Source organism: Acomys minous, assembly GCF_964271855.1.
Source record: "Acomys minous genome assembly, chromosome: 6".
NCBI classification, from domain to species: Eukaryota; Metazoa; Chordata; class Mammalia; order Rodentia; family Muridae; genus Acomys; species Acomys minous.
The window spans coordinates 111,389,886-111,407,636 of record NC_140487.1 but is presented as its reverse complement, the minus strand read 5'-3'; the positions used below and the strand labels follow the sequence as shown (position 1 = coordinate 111,407,636).

The 17,751-nt window shown below is 53.6% G+C and overlaps 1 protein-coding gene across 1 annotated transcript in view; it reads right to left on the bottom strand.

The window, feature by feature from the left end:
• MYOM3 (myomesin 3) overlaps positions 1-17,751 on the bottom strand; it is a 56,209-nt gene that overhangs the window by 32,186 nt on the left and 6,272 nt on the right. Inside the window, exons 6-14 of the mRNA XM_084788381.1 lie at positions 13,960-14,055; positions 13,058-13,146; positions 10,774-10,818; positions 10,174-10,314; positions 7,355-7,516; positions 6,636-6,777; positions 5,183-5,379; positions 3,695-3,748; positions 2,986-3,113 (exon numbers count right to left, since the gene is read on the bottom strand). Of these exons, the coding sequence (XP_084644507.1) occupies positions 2,986-3,113; positions 3,695-3,748; positions 5,183-5,379; positions 6,636-6,777; positions 7,355-7,516; positions 10,174-10,314; positions 10,774-10,818; positions 13,058-13,146; positions 13,960-14,055 (1,054 nt within the window). The remainder of the gene's footprint in view (positions 1-2,985; positions 3,114-3,694; positions 3,749-5,182; positions 5,380-6,635; positions 6,778-7,354; positions 7,517-10,173; positions 10,315-10,773; positions 10,819-13,057; positions 13,147-13,959; positions 14,056-17,751) is intronic.

Below are 17,751 nucleotides of genomic sequence, written 5' to 3'. Positions count from 1 at the left end.
TGTTGTTATTTTTTTAAAAAAGATTTATGCTAGGCTGTGGTGGTGAATGCTTTTATCCCCAGCACTCAGGAGGCAGAGGCAGAGGCAGGTAGATCTTCATGAGTTCGATGCCAGCCTGGTTTACAGAGAGAGAGAGAGTTCCAGGACAGCCAGGGCTACACAGAGAAACCCTGTCTTGAAAAAAAAAGAAAAGAAAAAGAAAAAAATTTATTTTATTATTTTTGTGTGTGGGTACCCAGAGGCCAGAAGAGGGCCATCATATCCCTTGGAGCTGGAGTTACAGGGGTTTTTGAGGTGCTCGGATGAGAACTCTGGTTCTCTGATCCATTGCTGAACCACACCTCCCGTCCCCTTTTGATTTTTGAGGCAGGGTCTCATGTAGTGTAGGCTGGCCTAAAACTCAACTGAGGCTGGCCTAGAACTCTTGATCCTCCTGCTTGTATCGTCTAAGTGCTGAGACTACAGGCATGCACCAGCATGCCTTGCTCTGGTCTTTTTTTTTCAGAGGGTTCCTTTATAGCAGCAAGTCCCTGTCTCCTCACTACCTTCCCAGGTTCCCATGTCCTTCTGACCTGTTACCAAAAAATGTCCCTGTGACTTACTACCTATCTGGCCACCATTCACTTTCCTTGGGTCATCCTGTTGCTCTCCAGAGTCTGGATCTGATCTCTGGGCCTTTGTACTTGCTGGAGTCTGTACCAGGAATGTTCTAGAATCTTCTGGGCTCCTTTCTTTTTGTGTGTGTGTGGTGGTGGTGGTTGTTCTTGTTTGTTTGTTTTGTTTTGTTTTTCTTTTGGTTTTTCGAGACAGGGTTTCTCTGTGTAGCCTTGACTGTCCTGGACTCACTTTGTAGACCAGGCTGGCCTTGAACTCATGAACATTCTTTTACTTGTCTCCTGAGTGCTGGGATTAAAGGCATGTGCCAGCATGCCCTGCTTGGCTCCTTCTTAGAGGTACTTACTAAGAACTCAGGCCTCCAGTCATACCTACAACTTCTAAGCCCCCCCTGCTTTGTGTCACTCCTTGGCACTCTCCCACTACATAATGGGCTCTTGTCCTCATTTTTTTTTTTTAATAGCCTCAGCTTGTTTCTCAGGCCTCCCTACCTTCCCACGTCCCCAGGGCCAGGATGGGTCTCAGCCCATGGGAGAATGGATGACTAAGCCAGTGAATTCTCAGGAAAGCTTTGCAAAGTACATGTAAATTTCCACACCAGGGAGGGAACATAGGTGTCTGAAATCACCCATCAAGCAAGATTCAGACAGGGCCCGGAAACACAGGTGTGAGTGGCACCAGCTCAGCTCTCTCAGGGACTCAGGAGGCAACCATGACTCCTGGGCCTCTGGGAAGACGGAGGGTAGAGAGCCACAGTGAGGCCTCCCTGATCCTGCCTCTCTGCCTCTTCTTCCCCAAGGCCCACATGGCTGTTGAGCCTAGAACCCACCCCCTCAAAAAAAAAAAAATTCATAGGTTTCAGAGGACACTACCACGCACCAGACAAGAAACTGAGGCACAGAAGGGTGAACACAAACAACTTGCTCAAGGCCGTACTGTTAACTGATTAGCAGAGGCAGGCTTTGAGCCCAGCAGCCTGACCCCGAGGGGCAGACCTTACTCCACAACCCAGGAAACAAATCTCTTTTGTGCTTATGTTTGTGTGTGCGGATAGCATGCGTGTGTGTGTGTGTGTGTGTGTGTGTGTGTGTGTGTGTGTGTGTGTGTTCATAGGTTATAATGGAATGAACTAGCCTGCAGCAGGTGGGGACCTGCGTGTGTATGTGTGATGTGTGTGAGTGTGTGGTATGTGTGTGTGAGTGTGCATGTGTGTGCGAGTGTGTGTGGCGGGTGTAGTATGTGTGGTTATGTGTGTGTGAATGTGTGGGAGAATGTGAGTATGTGTGGTGTATGTGTGTATGAGTATGTATGGTGTGTGTGTGTGTGTGTGTGTGTGTGTGTGTGTGTGTGCGTGCCAGCTGTTGACACTGGATATCTCCCTCAGTTGTTCTCCCAATGAGCCTGGAGCTCACCCCCTGGCTACAGTAACTGGCCAGCAAGCCAGCTAGGATCCTCCCAGCCCTGTTTCTACCAGCTCTGGGATTACAGGAGCCCCCTGCCATGCCTGGCTTTTGAGGAGGATCAGAATTCAGTATGTACTTTAGCTGGGTTCCCAGGCCCACAAAAGAGATCCACGGCTCTCTTCTGACAGAGAGTTAAGGCTGAAGGTAAGAAGAGGGCTCTCTGGACAAGCAGAGGTAGTGATTCCTCCCTGGACATTTTAGATTCATAGCTTCAGTTATGTATTTTACTAACTCCGGACTCGGCCTTCTGAGAGGCAAGCGAGCCACAGGTACCAGCCCTAGCTATGTGCGATGCTCCCCTCCGCCACCCCCCAGGGCAGACTTTCCAATCAAGGATGGAGAACACTGAATCACAGGAGGGCAGGCGAGGTTAGGAAACTGCCTCAGACTCCTACAGCAGAGCATGGGGTTGGCTGAATCCCATCAATGCTCTCTCCTGATTGGCCTGGCCACTTTCCTTCCACCTCCTTCATAGTCTCTCCTGCTCTGTCTCTGTCCCTAGTGAGGACCATTTCCTAGTGTTAGACATGCCACGTGGCCCATGTCTGATGAATTCAAGCCTCACTTCCCACCCAACGTGGCCTACGAGTGCTGGGCCCTAAGTGTGACCCTGTGACATTGACCTGGAAGAAGGGAAGTGTCCAGGAACCCAGTGGATCTCCTTATAATTACAGCTATCTGACCTAGGAAGCATTCTCTGTAAGTATCTGGGCTTTCAGCATATAAAGGCCCTGTAGTCCATCCTCCTGCCTCAGACTAAGGCTTTGCTTAGGCCCTTCCAGGTGGCAAATTCCCATCTCTGAAGGCCCCAAGGCCATTCTTGGGGTTTTCCATACCCCGCACCTCCTCACTCCAGACCTGTAGCCTGCCAGGCTATCCTGGGGCTTTTCCTCGTTCACATCTGTACCTTTTCCAGAGTGTAAGTCAGCGGGGCTTTGCCCCGGGGACTGGGCTCCTCCCAGCTCAGAACTGCATAGGCCTCTCTGATGTCGCTGGCATGGACATTGGTTGGGGCTGAGGGAATGGTCACAGCATCTGGAATCAAGAGTCATCAAGGGAGAGATAAGGAGTCCCTCAAAGATCCGCAAAGACGCCGGGCGTGCTGGCGCACGCCTTTAATCCCAGCACTCGGGAGGCAGAGGCAGGTGGATCGCTGTGAGTTCGAGGCCAGCCTGGTCTACAAAGTGAGTCCAAGAAGACAGCCAAGCCTACACAGAGAAACCCTGTCTGGAACACTCTCCCCCACCCCCCCTAAAAAGAAAGAAAAAAAAAACATCCACATAGACTCAACCTCAACCTCACATTTCACAGAGGGTGCTGGGAGCATGGCGGTGGGGGAGGGGGAGGGGAGGAGGAGGGACGGGAAGTGGGGGGTGGGGGGTGGGGGGGGTGTTGTCCTAGCTGATTCAGCAAACCCAGACCCAAGCCGGCACCAGCCCCTGCTCCCCTGAGGCCCTGCCACCTGTACGCCATCTCTTCCACAGAGGCACAGCCAGGCAGTCCACAGGGACCCTGTGCTTGCTTTCCTCTGAGGAGACCCTCCTACACCTCAAACATAAATAGTCAACAAACGCAAGTCTCAGATCTGTGATGGGGCAGGGGGAGCTCGCACGTACCTTCGAAATCGTTTTTGCTGATGGTGATCTTGCTGCCCAGGCCAAAGGGAATCTCTAGGAGGTAGGATGGAGCACAGGGGATTGCGTCAGAGGTCAGCTAATGACCTCAGGTTCTGGATCCTGCCCGGTCCTACTTTGCCTGGCAGTCCTTGGTCATGCTGCTTCAGGGATGAGCCTTCAGGGTCTAGTTTCTTGGAGTCCAAAGTGGACTCCTGTTTGCTCTTAGGGCAGATGGAGACAGAGACAGGGGCTGTGTGCTTAGACTCCACAGAGTTGGGGTACACCCAAGGCAGGGTAGTTTCCAAGGGCTGGGAGAGCTGTGTCTCTGACACCCCCACAGATAGGGCTCTTTTTTGTTTGTTTGTTTGTTTGTTTGTTTGTTTGTTTGTTGAGACAGGGTTTCTCTGTAATAATAGCTGTCTTGGAACTCACTTTATAGCCTTGAGCTTGCAAAGATCCTTCTGTCTGTCTCCTGAGTGGCATGCACTACCACTGTCTGGCTTGAGATGGCGCTATTGAGGGCAGACTGATCGTCTCCATCAAACCGAGAGCACCTGAAGTGGCAGCTATGGTTGGAACTTGCCCAGGCATCTCCTAGGGATGGGCCTGGTGCCTTCTACCAGACTGGCTGTTTCTTCCCCAGAAGGGGAGGGGTTCCTAAAGATAGGACTGTGCCTCCTCCATCAGACTAAGGGGACTTAAGAATAAAGACCGTGGGCTGAAGAGATGGCTCAGCGGTTAAGAGCACTGACTGCTCTACCAGAGGTCCTGAGTTCAATTCCCAGCAACCACATGGTGGCTCACAACCATCTATAATGTGTTATGGTGCCCTCTTCTGGCCTGCAGGGGTACAAGCAGGCAGAGCAATGTATACATAATAAATAAATAAACCTTTAAATATTATTTTTAAAAAGAAAGAAAGAAAGAAAGAAAGAAAGAAAGAAAGAAAGAAAGAAAGAAAAAGAGTAAAGACCGTGAGCTCTCATCTCACTAGGGCTGAGCAGGGTCTTTTCTGGCTCAGATTAGGACTTCCTGGAGGTTGAGCCATGTGTCCCTGGGATGCCTAGTGTTAGTTAGACAGGATTAATAGTTACCACGGAAACAGGCCTCTGAGTGTGACTATGAGGGAGTCAGTGAGGCGGAAATGCCCGTCCTAAGTGTGTGCGGCACCATTCTGTGAGCTGGGGACCTGGACTTGCTAAAAAGAAGAAATTGGGATGATGGCCAGTGGTAGTCATGTCTCTCTGCTTCCTGATCATGGATACAATGTGGCCAGCTGCTCTGTGCTCCTGGGGTCACAGCTGTCCTGCTGTGATGAACTGTACCCTCACACTGGAGCCCAAGTGGGCACTTCCTTTCCTGTACTGTTTTTGCTAGGTGCTTTGCCAACAGCAGTGACAAGGGGAAACCAAGCTACCTCTTCCCTATCGAGGCAGTCCCCTCTGAGTGCCCTGGCTGGGTCCCCACAATGTCCCCTCAGGACCTCACCCATATTCTGGGGTGCATCGTGGTCACCCATGACAACCGCTTCTGAGGCCTTGGAAGGGAGACTGCTGCCGGCCTTGCTGACGGCTCGCACTCGGAATCGATAGCTCTGCCCTTCCACGAGACCTTGGATCGGGCACCGGCAGGTTCCCCCGGGGGCCTCATGGCAGGGCATCCACTCTTCCGAATCACCCTGGCACCTGTGGAAACACACCCCAACTCTCAGCCCTTCCCAGTCTGAGCCCCAACAGGGGCTGTTTCCTGCACTCAGTTGCAGCTGTCTTCTACCCTCGTCTCCCACTCGGAAGCCTTGCTCCAGCCAGAGCCTAGAGGCTCCTCACCATCTGCTACCACCACACTGATCGCCGATCGGAAGATGCAGTGCTCTGGAGAGCTTGCCATGTCCCTGACACCATGATGGGAACCTTGATCCCGACTCCCATTTTGTCTTCCCCCGGCCCTGCCAGTCACTCCACAACGGGCATGCGCACTTAGAGAGCTAGGAAACTGAGCACAGGCCCAGGCACACAAAGCAGTCTAGTCTTTTTTTTTTTTTTTTTTCGAGACAGGGTCTCTCTGTGTAGCTCTGGCTGTCCTGGCTTTGTAGACCCGGCTGGCCTTGAACTCAGATGTCCGCCTGCCTCTACCTCCCGAGTGCTGGGATTAAAGGTATGCGCCACCACGCCCAGTTCAGCAGTCTACTCTTTTTTTTTTTTTTTTTTTTTTTTTTTTTTTTGAGACAAGGTCTCTCTGTGTAGCCTAGGCTGTCCTGGACCCGCTTTGTAGACCAGACTGGCCTCGAACTCACAGTGATCCGCCTGCCTCTGCCTCCCGAGTGAGCAGTCTACTCTTAAGCCTGGTTTTCTCCCTAGCTCCAGTGTCTGCATCCCTAGCCCACGAAGGAGGCAGCACTCTGTTTCTCCTGCCCTCTCTGGAGGATCACCTAGCCATCAAACTGACAGCTACTCAAGTTTCAAAGCACCTCATGGTTTTGTAGCAGAATTCTAGGCATCAGTGTGAAAGGGCTTTGGAAACCTGGACACCCTTGTACTGTTCTTTTTTCTTTTTCTTTTCCTTTAAAAGGTTTTTCGAGACAGGGTTTCTCTGTGTAGCCTTGCCTGTCCTGGACTCACTTTGTAGACCAGGCTGGCCTCGAACTCACCGAGACCCGCCTGCCTCTGCCTCCCGAGTGCTGGGATTAAAAGTGTGTGCCACCACCACCTGGCTCCTTGCACTGTCTTTAAACTGTTCTTTATAGACAGCCCTTGCCCTTTTCTGTGAATCAGGGATGACAGTCCTAGCATGCAGCTTGCTTTTTCCACCTCTTGTGCTGCGCCAACCCCCTCCCCCCACCACACACACACACACACACACACACACACACACACACACACACAAGCTGTTCGTCAGTACCCTGCCCAAGTGGCTCTGCCACACCCACCGGAATACAACTCACAGCTCAATGGAGTAGCCCGTGATGGTGCTACCCCGGGTGTCGCTGGGCGGGGCCCAGGTCAGGGTCAGGCAGTCTCTGTGCACATTCAGGCATCGGACATTTAGCGGGGAGCCTGGGGCTCCTGGCATCTCAGCTGCAGCATCTGAACCCCGGGGGAGGGAGAAAAGGGGGTTCATCCTCAGCCTGAGACCATTTGGGAGCTAGACCTCCTCCCGACCCACCTGACTTCCTTTTCCCTTGAGTCCTCCAGGGCCTCAGATTGGAGGACCAGTGCCTGGGGACTGAGCTGGCCTCCGCTAGACGGCAGCATCCGGCAGGAGGGGCGGCAGTCTCTCATTTAGTGTCCATTTTATGCTAGGCACCTGAGTGCTTGACGTCATTTTGGTGGTGAGAAACTAAGTCTGTCAGATGTACAGCAACATATTCAAGGGCATTCAGCTCATAGATTGACCACACCAGGAGCTGAGTGTAGACAGGACTCAAGCCCCTAGACAGCAGAACTCCGACAGCGAGCAGAGCCTTCCAACACTATCCAGAGCCCTCCCTTCTGGTCCCCACCGCTCCTGGTCCCCACCACATCTACTCTCAGAGACTGCGGAGATGTGGTTGTGTCTCTTTTGGATCCACAGGATGCTACTGCAGGGACCTTCAGAGATCAACCCGACATCTTCATCTTACAGCAGACGAACCTAGGCTCTGAGAGCATCAGGTCAGCTTACCTCTTATAAAGACGTAGGCACTTTGCTCCTGGGGCCCAAAGGGGGAGGAAACTCGGACTGTGTAGAAACCCTCATCTTCCTTGTAGGCACAGGACACCTTCACTGCTGCCTGGCGGTCTGCATAGAGTATCTGCCTACGGGCTGAAGACCTCAGGAGCCTGCCTGTGGAAGGGAAGACGGTTCCGTGGGAGATCATGGGGGGGGCGGGGGATCCTGGCCTCACCCAGGAGCCCAGAGACACTTGGGGCTTTGGAGGCTCTGGGAAGTTGCCAGAGGGAGCTGGTGTGGCTGGAGGCTGAGGCTGGCAGTGGAGGTATTGAGAATGTTCGGGGGATCTGTCGGTGTGGGTTCTAAACTCTCCTTGGAGACACCTGGAGGGTGGGACCAAGGCTTGGTGGCAATGCGGGGACTCAAGGAGAGAACAAAAGGTTTAGGGAGCTAGTTAGCCGGTGAGAAATGAGGAATTCTCTGGGAAAGAGAAGGAGCCGCGTGAAGTCTGGAAACTCAGTAAAGGGGATTCAGTAGATGAGTCCCCCCGGGACTTCTGATCCCCCAGCCCCTGACTCCTGAGTGCTAGGACAACAGGCCCTCACTTTCACGGCCCATTCATGTCGTCCTGGGGATATAATCCTGCTTTATGCATGGTAGGCGAGAAATTTTTTTTTTTTTTTTGGTTTTTCAAGACAGGGTTTCTCTGTGTAGCCTTGGCTGTTCTGGACTCAATTTGTAGACCAGGCTGGCCTCGAACTCACAGTGATCCACCTGCCTCTGCCTCCTGAGTGCTGGGATTAAAGGCGTGCACCTCCCCGCCCCCCCCCCCCCCCCACTTAATGTAAGAAGTCTTACTGAGAGCTGGGAGCGCAGTAAAGGGCCTGGGCCTCACATGGTGAGAAGGGCAGAGGGGTCAGAGGTCATCGGAGAGACCGTGAGTGAGGCTCTCGGAGCCTTGCCCTGAGCTGCCTTGGAGAGGAGTCCTTCCCCTCCTCCCTCCTGTCAGCACTCCATTCTGAATGATGGACATGTTTGGGAAAACACATCGCTCTTGTTATTGCAGCTGTCCCTCAGAGCTCCTCCACTCCGCCCCGCCCAGCAGGTGCCACCTTCCTGGGCTCAAGGCAAGGGCACGGGGAGGGTGGTTAAACTTCTTGCCCTTAGGCTGCAGGCCTGGCCATGGTCAGGACCAGAGGGCCAGGTGCCTTCTCCTCTCACAGAGTAGCCCGCTCTAGCCCCTTCCCCTGAGCCTCCCTGGAGCTCTTCATCCTGAATACACACACACACATATATACACTCACACACACACACACACACATATACACACACACTCACATACACACACACTCACACACACACACACTCACATATACACACACACTCACATACACACACACTCACACACACACTCACATACACACACACTCACACATACACACACACTCTCACACACACACACACAAGCGCATGCATATGTATGCATGCACTCATCCTGAACTGACACACACCCACACCCACACAGGTAAATGCATAAACATGTATGCATACATGCATCCTGAACTGACACACCACACATACATACACACACACAGACACACACTCACACACTCACACAAGCGCATGTATATATGTATGCATGCACGCACCCATGCATGAGTACATACATGGCCTTCAAAAGGTCTGTGGTGAGCCGCACAACCTGTCCTGACCCCCTACCGTTGGTCTCTGGTCCCTTGTCTTGAATGTCATTTATTGCTCATTGCAGGGAGGAGGTGACACATGAAGCCAGCACCTGGGCAGACCTCACTGGCAGTGGTTATAGTGGCCTTCTCTGACACGCAACTCCTTAAATCCCCAGTGGAAGCTCTACCCACTCCTGGCCCTGAATTCTAAGTGGAGTCTTGGAGTCCAAAGTGTTACTCTTTTTTTTTTTTTTTTAAGTTTTTCTTTTTCAGTTTTTTGAGACAGGATCTCTCTGTGTAGCCTTGGCTATACTGGACTCACTTTGTAGACCAGGCTAGCCTTGAACTCACAGCGATTCTACTGCCTCTGCCTCCCAAGTGCTGGGATTAAAGGCATGCGCCACCACACCTGGCGGTCTTGTTACTCTTGGAGCCCATAGAGACAGACAGGAGCTGTGTGACCAGACTCTATGGAAGCTGGGGCAAATCTGAGGCAGCTAAGGCCTGAGGGAACTATGCCCCAACACCCCCAGAGTGCTCTTGAGAGCAGACTGATCCCCTCTCTCAGACTGAGAGAACTTCAAGAAGCAGCTATGATCCTCCCTACAATCCTTGGGCTTCCTGAGGACAGGACTGAGCCTCTTCCATCAGACTAGGTGTAAGACTGTGAGTTCAGGGCTTGCCTGTGGGGGAATTAACTTGGTTGCATTCATTGAGGGGGGAAGACCCACCCACTGGGAGTGGAGCCATTCCTGGACTGTCTAAGTGTAGAAAGTGAGCCGGGAAAAGCATGCATTCTTCGCTCGCCTCTCTCCTAGCTGTCGCTGGGGTGTGACCAGCTGCTTCAGGCTCCTACTTTCTTGACTTCTCTGCCCTGGGGGACTGTATCCTTGAACTGTGAGCCAAAACAAACCCTTTCTCCCTTAAGATGGTGTTGTCAGGAAACTGTATGACAGCAACAGGAAAATAAACCAGGACCACCTTGGCCCCACCCAAGGTGTGCCCAGCACTGTCTTCTGAGGGGCATGGCTGACGCGGGGGGGGGGGGGGGGGGGAGGGGGGAGGGGGCAGGGGGGGCGTCGGGGGTGGGAGTTGTCTCTGTGCTGGGAGGGAGCAGGGCTCTGGCTCGGAAGGCTGTGGCCTCACCATCTCGGAACCACTGGATTCTCTGCTCAGCTTCCAACACGTCATCTGAGAAGAGGCAGGTCAGGGAGAAGGGCTCTTTCTCTCGGGCAAAGATTGGCTTCAACACCGACGTAAACTCCACGCTGGGGCCGAACATAGATCCTGGGTGGGGACAGAAACGTGAGATCAAAGTCTTTTAAGACACAAGCCTGTCCCAGGGCCTAAATGAAAGCAAGGACTCTTCTGGGCGGTCCCCATTCCTCTGGGTCAGGATACACAGTCTCCTCCTCCGCTCTCCCCAGGATTTCTCTGTGTAACCCTGGCTGTCCTGGAGGAACATGCTCAGGCTGGCCTCGAACTCAGAGATCCAGTGCCTAGGCCTCCACAGTGCTGGGATTTAAGGCGTGCAGCACCACACCCTCTATTTACAGTTCTTACAGGTGACTTAATAGGGAAAGAAGTCCTGGGGGGTAGGAGGGGGAAACCACAAAAGTCAGCGCGTCAGTTGGGGGTCAGCACCTGTGCCCGCCTTCCATGAATAGCTTTTATGGGCAAGGGTGACTGTTCTCAGAAGGACCACGGGGATCCCAGATGCCCTGCCCCCATCCCCATCCCACTTACTTTTAAAGATCTCTGAGTCGAAACCAGCATCTTTCCCCAAGTAATCTGCAAAAAACAGGGCAACTGCAGCTGGAGAGGGCTCAGGCCCCGACCATCCTGCTACATTTGGGGACATGGTTGTGGGTGTGGATTTGACTTCTGATGTGTCAGTGACCTCCTGTAGCAGCTCTGGAGCAAGTCTTTTGTGTTCCCGTGCCTCAGTTTCTTCACTAGCAAAATGGGAGCTGTGATTACTCCCTGGTGGTGTGGGTTATGAACAAACTTTTTTTTTTTTTTTTAAATAAAGCCCCTACTGAGCGTCTGGCACACAGAAGGTGCTTCATAAATGCTGGTTTTCCTCGTCTGTCTGAACTTGCTGATGGGATCATACACTGTCCTCAAAGTGGACGATCCTGGCCAGGGACTCTGGAGGTAAGAGCAGCAGCCCCTAGCTTAATTCTGCTGATGTTCACAGATGGAGAAACTGAGGCAGAGTTACCCAGGCTAGCCCCAGCAGCCTGAGCCATGATGTGACCCTGGTCCCCAGAGTAAGGTCTTGAAAGGGGAGAGGAAGGTTCCAGGTGGCCCATAGGGCTGGTGGGAGACTTGGTATTAGAAGCTGGGGTCCCATCTCCCAGCAGGGGAACATGCATAGAGACCCCCTGTCACTATGGAGATGAAACAGAGGGGCGGTTGTCGTATCTGTGGGTTCATGCCTCGGGCAGGGATCCTTGAATTGCTGGCCTTGCTGGAGGGGAGGGAAGGGCAGAGGTCTGGAAGGAGGAAGGGGGAGGGCTGCATAGAGAGAAATAGTGTCTGACCTTGGGTTTCACTCTGGGCACAGCCTATGGGGCAGCTCAGATGTCTACACGGAGAACCTGGCTGGGTGACAGGGACAGCTGCCTCCCAAGAGCTATCTCAGGAATGCACAGAGGGTAGAGGACTGCAAAGGACAGTTTAACAAGGACTGTGACAGGCAAGGAGGGCAGGGCTGGACAGCTGCCCTGGTTGGGCAGGGAAACAGAGAGAGAGAGAGAGAGAGAGAGACAGAGACAGAGACAGAGACAGAGACAGAGACAGAGACAGAGACAGTGAGACAGAAACAGAGAGACAGAGATGACAGAGAGAATGCACTATGTGGGGCCTCTCATGCCAGGTGTGGCATTCACAGAGGGACAGAGGACATCTCTCAGCGGCAGTGCATCAAACTTATCTGCACCACTTGACCATCCATGAGCGGGGAACAGAACCCCACTGTTAAGTAAACCGCACCTCAGAGAGGTTGGGTGGCTTGTCCAGGTCCCCCACGCCTAGCTGGGGTAGAGGCAGCATGGGAACCCAGGTCTGGCCAATGCCTGGGTGTCTGACCTGCTATAAGCTGTGAGTTTTGAATGTTCATGGGACATCATCTAGGAGGGACAAGTCCAGTAGGAAAAGACACAGGAGAAAGCTGAGAAGGGCCGTGGTCAGGGAGGGCTGCCTTTCCCTTTGCTGCTGCGCCGCCCTCTTGGAGGCCCTCGTCTGGGTCAGAGTCCAGCACGCTATGGAGATGCGCTGACAAGGTCATTTGGAACAGTTGGCTAGGGGCTCTTTATGGAGGTCTGTCCATGGCCAGTGGGGTCTGAAACCCAGTCTATTTTGTCTTCCACTTGTAGGACAGCCCCCATTTCTTCCTTCCTTTCTTCCTTCCTTCCTTCCTTCTTTTCTTTTTCTTTCTTTCTTTCTTTCTTTCTTTTTTGGTTTTCTGAGACAGGGTCTCTCTGCGTATCCTTGGCTGTCCTGGACTTGTTTTGTAGACCAGGCTGGCCTCGAACTCACAGCGATCCGCCTGCCTCTGCTTCCCAAGCATTAGGATTAAAGGAGTGCGCTACCACACCCGGCTCAGTCCCCCTTTCTAATCCATCCACCTAGCACACCTGAAGCTTAGTGACTGACCCATGCCTGTCATGACCCCGTCTGTACACAGAGCTAAGTTCAAGGCCAGCACAGCAGAGAGAGAGAGACAGCATATGCTCGATGCATACTGAATGCTGGGGGACGACCGCCCTGCCCTTCCTTCTCCCCCTGGAGGCTCTCCACATCAGTCCCCAGGGGCGGAGGTTCCTGCCCAGTTATGCTTATGCCATCAGCTCACCCAGTTGTCCTTGCTAGTCTGAGAGAGGAGGCTCGCTCAATCCAAAGGTCTCCGGGTCCCCAGTCTCAACTCAACACCCTGACCCTTTCCTTGTGTGCAGCCATAGGTTCATGGCTTTCTGCTGGTCGTGGGCTCTTGGGGCCTGGCCTGCTGGGGATGGGTTGGACTCACTGCGGATGAGAACTTTGGCGAAGGAAGAGGCCTGGCCGTAGGCATTCTTCACCAGCACGGTGTAGGTGGCCGAGTCCTCAACTGTGCATCTGAGAAGGAGGGAGGAAGGAACTTCACAGGATGCTGGGCAAGGAACTCACACCCTGCTGGGTGGGAAGGGAGCCTGGGCTACATGGGAAGACCCTGGGCTCTGTGTCTTTGGGCTGGTCACTGGATTTTTCTGAAAACACAAACACACACACACACACACACACACACACACACACACACACACACACACTAGAGATCTGACACCAGTCTAAAACAGCTCAAAGGAAAGGGCTTTGGAAACATCATCCTGCATCGTTGTTGTGACCAACTGTGGAAGACCAGAGTGGTGACAGAGTGGTGACGTCATTCTGCCAGAATTGCCTAGCAACGGAAACTCAATGCAGCTGTCCGTGCCTGGTTCCAGGAGGCCCAGCCTCCTGCCCTCTTGACATCTCTATGTCAAAAAACCAGTTGCAGGACTTCCTCCTTTCACACAGGGCATCAGACTCGCTGAGGCCTAGTGCCAGTCTGTGCCAGAGCCAGGCACAGTGCCCAGATCTTCAGTTTCAGGCCTAGGTCTCATCACCAGCCAGACCAGCCCTGTGTGTGTACCCAAAAAAAACCCCATGTCTGTCCAAGGTACCCTGGTGACAGAGTAGGCAGTAGGATGTGCCCATCAGCAAGCTAAGAGCCCCCTGGTGCTCCATGTTCCCTGGTACTCGGGGCTTCGAAGACCAGTCTTGCTGGACCCTCGAGGGCCCCTCCCCATCCTATTCCATGTCTGAGGATGAGTAAACTGGGGTGCCAGAGCCCAGGATTGGCCTCAGTGGTGTTGGGGGTCATGGGGGGCCATGCAGGGTCTGTGGTTTTACCTCCTGATCTCCAGGGTCAGCAGCCCGTAGTTGTTGGTGATTCGGTACTTGCCGGCTGGAAAGAGGCGGGGATCAATCCGGATGTCATCCTTGTACCTGTGGGGACAACGGTAGCTGCGGTGAGTTGGGGGATCCAGAGCCTTCATACCTGGATTGCAGCCTCGGCAATGTGCTGCTCACCAGCTGCCAACACCCCTGTCTGGTGGAACTTTCACTACTGGCCTCAGTTGTCCTCATCTGGGAAATGGGAGTACACAGGGCTGGCCCTGCACACAGGGCTGACTCTGCAGGACTGTCGTGACCCTGAGGTGGGGTAACACTTCCTTGGCCTTGCTCACTGTAGATGCTCAGAGTCTGGGGTACCTGCCAGAGGTACTCTCAGGGCACACCGGAGACCAGGCCTTGTACTTTGACCGCTTTTGGGGGGCCTGTACCAATGAAAGCCCCAGAAGTTTCTCTCTATAACTCCCCAGGGCAGATGCCTAAGATGACTGCTATTTATTTATTGAAGTTTGAGATTGGGGTTCAGGTCGCCTGGGCTAGCCTTGATTTTGAAATGTAGCCAAGGACGACCATGAAGTGCTAATATTCCTGCCTCCATCTCAAAGGCTGGCATCTGAAGCGTGCAGCCACCAAGCCCAGTTGCTGCTGCTTCCACTTTTTCTCTTCTTTCTCCGTCCTCCTCCACCTCCCCATCCTCCTCCACCTCCTCCTCCTCCACCTCCCCATCCTCCTCCACCTCCCCCTCCTCCTCCACCTCCTCCTCCTCCACCTCCCCCTCCTCCTCCTCCTCCTCCTCCACCTCCTCCTCCTCCACCTCCCCCTCCTCCTCCTCCTCCTCCCCATCCTCCTCCACCTCCCCCTCCTCCTCCACCTCCTCCTCCTCCACCTCCCCCTCCTCCTCCTCCTCCCCATCCTCCTCCACCTCCTCCTCCTCCACCTCCCCCTCCTCCTCCTCCTCCTCCCCATCCTCCTCCACCTCCCCCTCCTCCTCCACCTCCTCCTCCTCCTCCACCTCCACCTCCCCCTCCTCCTCCTCCTCCTCCTCCCCATCCTCCTCCACCTCCCCCTCCTCCTCCTCCACCTCCCCCTCCTCCTCCTCCTCCCCATCCTCCTCCACCTCCCCATCCTCCTCCACCTCCTCCTCCTCCTCCTCCTCCACCTCCTCATCCTCCTCCACCTCCTCCTCCTCCACCTCCTCCTCCTCCTCCTCCTCCTCCTCCTCCTCCTCCTCCTCCTCTCTCCTCTTCCCTGCCTTCTCCATCTTCTTTGGAGACAGGGCCTCCCTCTGTAGCTCACGTGAGCCTTGAGTTTGCGATCCTCAGGGATCAGCCTTCCTAGTGCTGGGGTTACAGGCGTGCACCCCCCCCTACATCTGGCTTTCTGTTCTTACTTTTAGCTCTCAATCAAATCATCCAAGGACGATTTTAAAGGTCTTTGCACAGAGCTGGGGTGCAGGGCTTAGCTTAGCGCGCATGAGCCCCGGGGTTGTCTCAGCAGCACCGAAGGCTTTTTATTATGGGCAGAGTTTGGATACAGGCCTTGTGGGGTCTGCATAAGAGACCACCCATTGCTCCCCCACATCAGTTTCCAGTAATCCAGTGGTTCTCAACCTGTGGGTCACGGCCCCTTCGAGAGTTGAAGGACCCTTTCACAGGGCTCACCTAAGACCACTGGAAAATAGAGATATTTACATTACAGTTCATAACCGCAGCAAAATTCCTGCTCTGAAGTAGCAACGAAAATAATTTTATGGTTGGGGTCACCACAGCGTGAGGAGAGTATTACAGGGTCACAGTGTCAGGCAAGTTGGGAGCCAAGGCTCGAATCCTGAAGAAAACAGGATTTACCGTGGAGCTCGCCAGCATACTGTCTGTCTCCTTGTCCTTCTCTCTGGGAGCTGTGGCCACATGGCAATGGTCAACAGCAAGCGAGGACAGGTGCCACATGGCTGCTGCTGCTGACACACTTTGCATCACTTTGACCTCCTCTATGCCCTGTCCCTGGAAGAAGGCTGGGATACTGTGGGCAGAGTCGCCAGTGGCCAGTGCTACGTCCAGACACCAGGGAGAAAACCAAGTTCCTACCTCATGCTGTGTCCTGATAAAATTAGGGCTTCTGGGTATAGGGTCTGGGCACCGGTGTGGGGTGCGTGCATGCGTGTGTGTGCATCTGTGCATGTGTGTATGTGCCTGTGTGCATGTGTGCATTCGTGCCTGTATAGCCCTGCTGAGGACTGCCTTCTAGGCTCATTTGTGTTAGGCTAGTGCCTAACACTAAACACACTCAGTATTTTTGTTGTTGTTGTTGTGATGGTGGTGTGTGTGTGTGTGTGTACACGCGCGCGCGGGTGCACCAGTGCATGTGTGTATCTCAGGGGTGAATGCAGAAATGCCTCTTCCTGCCAAGTACAGGTAGCTGAGGTTGAAGAAGAGGGCATACTTGTTGCCGACAGAGGGCGCCCCAGCCTCAGGATGAGCCCTCTTTGGCCCTCGCCTGTCTCTCTGAGTGCACTGTTTCTCTCCATGGCCACACAACAGAGGCACACCCACTCTGTCCCCAGGCTATACCCATTTAAGGAAGGGGTTCCTCTAAGTCTCCTGTGGGGAGGGCAGTGCCTAATCTGGCACACATCTCTCCAGGCTCTGAGGGCCAGGCCCCTAGCCCACACCTGTCAGAAACATTCCAGACACCTCAGGCTGGCCAGGCTCCGTCTTCCTCTCAAGAAGTAGCAGCTGGAGCTCTGCCCGTGGCCTGCCAGGCCCTTAGCCTCATCCTGCCCGCCCCTCCAGCCAGAGAGGGCTCAGGAAAGAGGCTCTTACTGTTTGCCTAAATCTTCTGTTGTTCTTTGAGATAGTGTCTCACTGGGCAGCCCAGGCCAGTCTCAGACTTGTGACTTTCAGGTCTCAGCCTCCTGAAGGTGGGGACCACAGTCCTGCGGTCTCTGTATGTTTAGCTTTCATGGTGCATTTTGATGGTCAAAGTCTATTCTATTCTAGGTGGGCAGTGGTGGCGCACGCCTTTAATCCCAGCACTCAGGAGGCAGAGGCAGGCGGATCACTGTGAGTTCGAGGCCAGCCTGGTCTACAAAGTGAGTTCAGGACAGCCAAGGCTACACAGAGAAACCTTGTCTTGAAAAACAAAACAAAAAGTCTATTCTATTCTTTGTTTATTTATGGTTTTTGTTTTTGTTTTTTGCAGCTCCCATGCCACCTCTTCTGAGACGCTTTCCTGGACACTTCAGACCACACCAGCCAGCCGTTTCCTCCCCTCCCCCTGCCCTTTGATTGGAGCGGGTCCATGAATACACTTCTTTGCGGCCAGTTCCCCCTGGGCAAAGCATTCCTTGAGGGTGAGACCCTGGCAGGGCCTGGGACTGTGAAACTGACAGCAAACGTTGTTGAAATCCCTTTCTTATGCCGAAGCATGCCCTTGGAATCTGCTTTGTGGACAATGTGCCTCCTACTAGGAAGTGGCCATGATCAACCCCATATCTACTACCTTGTTAAGGGGATTCCCCACAGCTGTAAGGCTTCTGGGGTGCTGGTATGCTTCTAGAAATGTCTCCTATTTTCCCAGCGCTTCTCTCTTTTCTTTTTTGTTTTGTTTTGTTTGTTTTTGTTCTTGTTCTTGTTTTTGTTTTTTGAGATAGTGCCTCACTGTGTAGCCTTGGCTGTCCTGGACTTGCTTTGTAGACCAGGCTGGCCTCGACCTCACAGTGATCCACCTGCCTCTGCCTCCCTAGTGCTAGGATTAAAGGCCTGTGCCACTACTGCCCGGCACCCCTCTTTT